General features: G+C 31.1%; 1 protein-coding gene across 4 annotated transcripts; it reads left to right on the plus strand.

The window, feature by feature from the left end:
• Nucleotides 1-228: 228 nt before the first annotated feature.
• LOC115711553 (zinc finger CCCH domain-containing protein 53) lies at nt 229-4,587 on the plus strand. 4 transcript variants are annotated; one of them, XM_030639906.2, is made up of 10 exons: nt 229-552; nt 880-2,074; nt 2,155-2,340; nt 2,435-2,620; nt 2,733-2,827; nt 2,917-3,189; nt 3,390-3,519; nt 3,628-3,816; nt 3,971-4,058; nt 4,141-4,587. In XM_030639906.2, the coding sequence occupies exons 2-9, from the start codon at nt 1,167-1,169 to the stop codon at nt 4,044-4,046; spliced, it is 2,043 nt and encodes a 680-aa protein (XP_030495766.1). In that variant the 5' UTR covers nt 229-552; nt 880-1,166; the 3' UTR covers nt 4,047-4,058; nt 4,141-4,587. The 4 variants fall into 4 exon arrangements, with proteins under 4 accessions (XP_030495766.1, XP_060967398.1, XP_060967396.1 ...); XM_061111415.1 differs by having other exon boundaries at nt 2,435-2,614; XM_061111413.1 differs by having other exon boundaries at nt 249-426.
• The last annotated feature ends 3,520 nt before the right edge of the window (nt 4,588-8,107 follow it).

An 8,107-nucleotide genomic window follows, 5' to 3' on the forward strand; every position in this document is an offset into this window, starting at 1 on the left:
GCAAATGAAGTCAAACAGTTCTTGTCTTTTACCTCTTTTTTTAGAGAGAGAAAGAGATAAAGAGAGAGAGTTTTTATAGAGTGTTGTCAGAGATTAGGGGCAAGAGAACGTGCAGAATTTGAAGGGTAGATCTGGATCCACTCAAAAACCCTTTCTCTCTCTTAAAATCTTTCTTTCTCTCACTGCCACTCTTAAAAAGTCTTTGTTTTTATAAATATTCAAAGGAGAGAGAAAGAGTAGTAGTAGTAGTACTAGTACTATAGCTTAGTTTAGCTTTTAACTTAGCTGAGTTTCTTCTTGGATTTCTTTCATTATAAGCTCAAAATCCCAAAAAAAAAAATACTCAGAGAAATCAGAGAGAGCCAGATTTTTCTTGATGGGGTTCTTCATCTAATTTCAGGCTATAATTATAGGAAAAAATAGAAGGTGGTGGTTAGTTTTAGATTTGGGTTTTCTGTAGTAAACTTATTAACTTTGATTGATTACAATTATAGTGTTTGAAGTTTTGAGCTTTATATAGAAATAAATATAAAGACTGGATCTTTCATATGGGTAAGTTAGTATTGTACTTTTATGATCACTTCTGAGTTTCAAATTTTAATTTGGCAAAATAAAAAAGAAAATAGAAAGAGAGGCTAACTCAACTCAACTCAACTCAAAAAGCCCAACTCAACCACTTTGTAAAACAACTCTTATTATAAATCTATATAGTCTCCTTTTAATCAACCACACGAGAATACACTACTACTACTTTTTTTTTTCTTTTTATAAAAACCCTTTCTTTATCTTTCTCTCTCTCTTTCTCACACTCACACACTTCAAAAAAAGCTTTCTTTTTCTTTTCTCTTTACCTTTCTTTTTCTTGGGTTTTGTTTGCAGGAATAAGAGAAAGAAGAGAGAGAAAGAGATAGAGAGAGAGAGAAACACTACTATACTACTACTACTTCTAGTACTACTCTTACTACTAATTACTACTCATTTCACAAGTTGGGTTGGTAAATTTTCTTAGAAAAATTTCAACTTAAACAACAAGAAGAAGAACAAGAAGAAGAAAGTTTGGTTTTTTAATTTTTGGTGGGTTAGTGTTGGTTGTGAAAGAAAAAAAGAGAGTAAAGATCACATTTTTATAGCAAACCCAACTCTTTTTCTTCTTCTTTTTTTTAGCTATGGATTCTTATGAAGCTACAAGAGTAGTTTTCACAAGGATTCAGAACATTGACCCAGAAAACGCTTCAAAAATCATGGGTTTACTTCTAATCCAAGATCATGGTGAGAAAGAGATGATTAGATTAGCATTTGGTCCTGAAACTTTACTTCACTCTGTTATTCTCAAAGCTAGAAAAGATTTAGCCATAACTTCTTCTTCATCATCATCTTCACCACCATTAACACCGTCAACAACAGTTAACGGCTCCGTTAACTTATCTCTAACAATCCCAAACTCAAACCCAACTTCATGGGTTGATGAGTTAACAATTAGCCCCCAAAAAAACTCATCTTCATCTTCCTTAAACTCATCATCTTTACCCTTTTATGCAAATAATAATGATAATAATATCATAATAGATGACTTTCATCTTCAAAACCCAGATTTGTTTTACCAAGATTACTTGTCTTCTTCAAGTCCAACTGATCATCACCAAGCCGTTTGGTCAAACTCCTCTGTTAATCATAGAAGGAGTTGCTCTGTAAGTGATGTGTGCCTCAATACAGAGGATCCCAACTCTGGTTTTGGATGGAAGCCTTGTCTTTACTATGCTAGAGGGTATTGTAAAAATGGAACAAGTTGCAGATTCTTGCATGGAGTTGGAGTTGGAGTTGGAGACAATAACAACAACGGCTCAGCTTGTGGCTCAGATGGCTCATCACCTAAGCTTGATAACATGATGGCTGCTGCTGCAGCTGCAGCTGAGCCATGTCATCATGAGCAACAGCTTCTCAGATCTAAGTCAGCTCATCAACAAAGACAACACTTAGCTGCAGCTTCTCAGCTCATGGCTGCTGCAGCTAACTCATTTCCTTACTCACCAAAGTCTATGAATTTTCTTCTCCAACAGCAAAATGAAACTCAAAGGTACAATCTTTACCATTTTTGGATTTAAAGTTTTGATTTTTATTTTATGTTTGTTTATATATATATGTGTGTATGTATAGGTCAGCAGCTGCAGCAGCAGCAGCTATGATGATGGGTGGTGAAGATTTACATAAATTTGGTAGATCAAGACTTGAAAGGAATGATTTTGCAATGAATGGTGGTGTTAATCCAGCTTCTAGACAGATCTACTTGACTTTTCCAGCTGATAGTACTTTTAGAGAAGAGGATGTTTCAAGCTATTTCAGGTTTGGTACCAAAAAGATTAGTGTTATTTTTCTAAAAAATTAAAAAAAAGTTGGTAGTTTTCTAAATAGTTTTGGTTTTGTGTTATTTTTGCAGTATTTATGGACCAGTTCAAGATGTTAGAATTCCATACCAACAGAAGAGAATGTTTGGGTTTGTGACTTTTGTATATGCAGAGACAGTGAAGCTCATTTTGGCTAAAGGAAATCCTCATTTTGTTTGTGATGCTAGGGTTCTTGTTAAGCCTTACAAAGAGAAAGGCAAAGTCCAGGACAAGTACAGGCACAAACTCTTTCTTCTGTTCTTTCTTTTGTGTTTTTTTTTTAATTTTGAAAAATACCATTTTTTTTTTCAATTTTTATCAAAAATGCTATTTTTCTTATTTTTTGTTCAGGAAGCAACAGCAACCACAAGTGGAAAGAGGTGATTTTTCACCATGTGGTACTCCAACTGGACTTGATTCTAGAGACCCTTTTGATCTCCAACTTGGTAAGTAAAAAAAAAACTTGTCTTTTTTAATTTTCTAGTGTGATAATAATAATTAATGAAAATTGTGATTTATTTTGTGTATATTTTAGGAGCAAGAATGTTTTATAATTCTCAAGATATGTTATGGAGAAGAAAATTAGAAGAACAAGCTGAGTTACAACAAGCTATTGAACTTCAAAGTAGAAGAATTATGGGTTTACAACTTCTTGATGTGAAAAAACATCATCACCATAGAGCATTATCTTCTGGTAGCCCAATTCAATCACCAACTCAATCTCCAAATTTGTACACTCAAAATCTTGTCTTTTCTTCAATTCAAAACAACAACAACAACAACTCATCATCAGAAGTCTCACAATATGGTATAAAACTCTCTATCTTAACTATCAACACTTAACTTTTTTTCTATAAAAGCTTCATTCTTTGTATGTTATTTGTTAGAATTTAGGATAAGATTAATGGGGTTCTTTCTGGTAACGAGAGGAGTAGCCCATTCCTTTTATATATTTTATTAGCGATGTGAGACTATCTAATATTTGTTAACATTTTGGTTTTGTGTTAGAAAATGGCTCTGGTACTCCAACTCCGAATTCTTCATCGGATCTGCCAATTGGGAAAGAATCAAACTCCAATGACGAAAACAGCAACGATAGAGAAAGCCCCCGTGATGAAATCGGCGATTTGTTAGATAGGTTAGCAACATTTTTCGAGTACATATTTTGCGTGCACATATTTTTCGAGTTTGGGGGATTAGACAAGTATAATTTAATCAAGATTATTAACTAACTAATTAATTGCAGTTTGGAGCATAATCTTCCTGATAGTCCATTTGCATCACCAACAAAAGGAGCAGGAGAATACAACATGGCTGCTGGCTTCTCAGCCAATATTGCCACTGAAATCAATGACTTAGATTCTTCTTCAATTCTTCCAACTGCTACAACATTGGACATGGGATCTTTCAAGTCTTTCAATTGTCAAATGCCAAGGTAAAAAAAAATAAAAATAAAAATTAAATCTTTCCCTTTTTTTACCACTCATTAAAATTCATTGGATTCCCCCTTAAAACCCCAAATAGTAATATTAAATTTAGTCATGTCACTATCTAATAATAACTCATTTTTTGTTTGTTTTTGTTTTCAGGTTCTCTTCTACTCATGGTGCTATTGGTATGTATGCAGGCACACCCGGTGGCCCAAAATGCCCAGTTGGAATTTAGCTTTCTGAATAGGTAAAAAAAAGTTATAAATCACTTAATATTCATTTTCATATAATTTTGGCTATAATTTATTTTTGATCTTGGAAATTTGCAGGAAGATGAATAAAGAATAACCCCCTTAAAAAAAAACAAAAGAAAGTCATATAAATATGTAGAGAATCATCATCATCAACATCAACATGATCAACCTCATCATCATCATCATCAACATGAAATACCACATTACTACTTACTACAATACAAATTTCATACTTGAAAGGCAGTAAAGGGAAGTGGGTCATATAGAGCCAGCCACCACTCCTTTTTCTTTCTTTGTTTGTTGTACTATTTATTATTATGATCATCATCATCATCATTATCTATATCAATATCAATATCATATCTCCAATTTCTGTAGCTTTGAAGTTGAACCACAGGTGAAAAAAAAGAGAGAGAAAAAAAATTAAATATCTTTAGCTTTTGTAACATCATCTATTATAATTATTATCACTGTAATTGTAATTGTTTCCCATGAATGAAACAAAGAAAGATAGTCTCAAAATCTAGTTCTTTATCTGAAGGGTAGTTGTTTGTTTGGCTTCAAAGAAAATCCACACTAAGAAAATAGGCTTATAATTTGGGCAAAAATTTGTTCTTGAATTGAAATCAAAATCTAATTTTGCTTAATTGGTCACTTTGTTTTGTGATTTTAAGTAAAGTTTGTCTCTTTCCTCCACTACACAACTTTTTTTTATATATAAATTTTTTGAATTATTATTATTATGTGGGGTATAGAGAGCCTGTCTTTTTTTGATTTTTGCTAATAATTAAAAAAAAAATTAAAAAGGCAAAAAGCAGAGTGGGGTCCACAAAGCACAATATCACATGGGGTTTGCTGACACTGCATGTGGGCCCTACTTCTCTGTAATTTTTTTATTTTTGCCAGATTGTTGGTGGGTCCTATGTCACAACAAAAACCCACCCATGTGAGTTAGTGATATCAGTGATGTTACTGTATATATATATATATGTATGTATAATGTATATATATGTGTATGATGCATATATATATAATAGATTGATTTGTGTTGTTGTGAGTGAGTGGAGAGGACGTGCACAGATCTGAACACACACGTATGACAAAAGTGCACGGATACAGAGAATCTTTTGGGCTCTGTGAAAAAAATTGACCATGTTTTTGTCTCTTTCCCACAGTTAATTTCTTTGTTATTTTTTTTTACTGTTTTACATTGGAGTTTGTGATAAAAAGTTATAATAGAAAATGAGCTGAGATAAATATTAACGGAGTCTGGATAAAATATATAGTCTTATTAGCTTTCGGATATAACATTTGTTTAATACGACGTCGGATTTGACATGTTGGTTTGACATGTTGTTGGGGTGACATGTTAGAAGTAAAATTAAATTTAAATATGGTTTATATGGGGATTTTTTTTATAGCGGCTCGGAATAAAATCGAGTATTTTAGAAGCAGTTAAAACGCGTGTTAGATAGTCCCACATTGCTAATGTGTGGAAAGATAATAAAATATATAAGAGGAATGGGCTACTCCTCCCATTGCCAATTGGTTTTGAGATGGAACCCCATGATTCTCAACATGGTATCAGAGCCATATCCCTAGCGGGCTTTCGATCCACACCTATCCAGATGGTTTAGCCACCAGCCGCACGAGATCCAGATGGTGCAAAGACGCCTGAGATCCGAACAAAAATAAGCGAGCAAATGGCATGGCCTCTGATAAGGTGATTCAAGATTGGTGAGCAAAAATTGAGGGGCTAAGTTGAAAAATGCCTCTTTTATTCATCAATTAATCAAATTTACCTCTAATTTTATATTTATTTGAAACATACCTCTTTTTATATGTATTGTACCCAAAATACCCTTACATAAGAGAATCACATGGAGAGTATCTTGAAGTGACAGGGGCAAAATTGGTACAATGTTTAAAAAAAGAGGTAAAAATGATAGATTTTAAAAAAGAAGGTAAAAATAAAAGAGGACAATATAAAAAGGGTAAAGAGGACAATATAAAAATTGAGCCATATATAAGAACATGGGCTACTCCACTCATAGCCAATTGGTTTTGGGATAGAACCTCATTCATCTTATCCTCAAATTCTAACATGGTATCAGAGCAAAACAAACAAAAAAAAATCTCTAGCGACTATCCAACCCCAAAATATAAACCGATCGAAGTAAAGCCGAAAAAAAAAGAGCCACAAAAAATCCAAAAAAAAATTGATCCAAGAGCCAAAGTAAAAAAAAAACCACTTGTGATTCGGGGATAAGAGATTTAAGAATACAAAGAACACATGTATCTATAGACCTAAAATAAAAATGGAAGAAAAATTCTAAAATAAATATTGGGATAAAATAATTAAATTGAATATATGAACGTCAATTAGCTGAGTTTTGTTTGCGTTTTAAAAAATGAGTGGGTGGAATATATAAATATCATTCAGACTTGCTGTTACAAATTCGGAATAAAAAAAGACGACGAATAAGGAGATTGAAGAGACAAAGAGAGGGAAAGATAATAACGTAAATTAATCACATGTTTCTCAAAACAAGAAATAACGCCACGTGGCACTCTTTTATTCAATAAATGACACCCTTATGCATGGGGTTTTTTTACACCCTTGACACGTTTATTATACAGTACTTAGAATCAGGTAAAAGTGTAAGACTTGAAACACTTTGAAAAAACTCATAAGAGAATTGATCTCGATTGTATTGTACCTGTTCTTCTTGCTCAATCAATAAAGGAAATTTGGTGGTGTTTTAGAAACTGGAGTAAAGTCATAGATCACATCGATTTATCAAACTTGAACCAGTATATATCTTGGTGTTGATTTATTTATATTTTGATTTCTCATACTATGTTCATCCCTGTTTTCTATGATTATTGTTCGCGCGTGTTTTGTAAATCTTGTCACTGTTAATTGTTTGATTGTTTAAAGTTTAGTTGATTTGATTCTGCACTTTTAGTTGTAATTTTCTCACAAAATATCATATAAAATAAAGGAATAATTTCAAAAAAAAAAAAAAAACCAAAACAACAATTTTTTTTTCAATAAAAATACGATATGTACAGAATTTTTAATACTTTTATAATTTTTTAGATTTTATTTACATAAAATATATAATCTTTTATGTATTTTTATGTTGTACTCTTGTTATTTTGTTATTAATTTTTGTTATTTGTATATTATTTTTTATGTTATATAATAGTTGTTTTTCTTATTACTTTTATATGAGTTTTTGTATTTTTATAAAATACTGTAAAAAATGTTAAATAAAAATTTTAAACGTAAAAATATAATTTTTTTTTTTTTTTTTATAAAAAAACATAATTCTTTTACTTAATTATCCCTAAAATAAAGGGAGTGCTTGGTTTCTTGGAAAGTCATGATTAGGGTTTTGGGCAATCATGGGGTAACAATTTTTCAAAAATGGGAGAGAGAGAGAGATGTTGTGCAACTTGTATTTACTATTGATATGATAAAGACGTTTTTATAGATAAAAGGAATTAAAAACATATTAGGGTTCTTACAAAATGATTATTGTAATCATGACTTATTATTATGATATAGTTGAAAATCTTGTTTAAATATAAAATTAATTTCCTAAATTACGCAATTATTTAAAACTTCTGTAAATTACCATTAGACTATGTATATATTTAAACACTCTACCTCCATATTATATATAATATTAAATATTTACATAATTTCATTATTAATAATGGAGAAATGCTTAAAGTACGACTAGTATTTAGAATCCTCTAAAATGGCACAGTTAGGTATGTTTAAACATCGAGTCTCATACAATTTAATGTAATAGTTTTTAAAAAATATCCTTAACTAATCATAAGATATCACTTTTAGATAGTACTAAATACTACTAATATAACTTATAATATTACTCTTAATAATAATATGATAGAAAGAAAAAACTAACACTAGCACTATAATTTTTTTTACTTTTGGTCAAAATTTTTGTGACTAATTATAAATTATCATTTTTATATTGTGACTAAAATGTCTCTTGCTAATTAATTA

This window comes from Cannabis sativa, chromosome 3, assembly GCF_029168945.1.
Source record: "Cannabis sativa cultivar Pink pepper isolate KNU-18-1 chromosome 3, ASM2916894v1, whole genome shotgun sequence".
In the NCBI taxonomy this organism is placed as follows: Eukaryota; Viridiplantae; Streptophyta; class Magnoliopsida; order Rosales; family Cannabaceae; genus Cannabis; species Cannabis sativa.

Coding starts and splice junctions, on each gene's coding strand:
- LOC115711553 (XM_030639906.2), top strand. CDS start 1,167: ATGGATTCTTATGAAGCTACAAGAGTAGTTTTCACAAGGATTCAGAAC. Junction 2,341..2,434: donor GATGTTTCAAGCTATTTCAG/GTTTGGTACCAA, acceptor TTATTTTTGCAG/TATTTATGGACCAGTTCAAG. Junction 2,621..2,732: donor AAAGTCCAGGACAAGTACAG/GCACAAACTCTT, acceptor TTTTTTGTTCAG/GAAGCAACAGCAACCACAAG.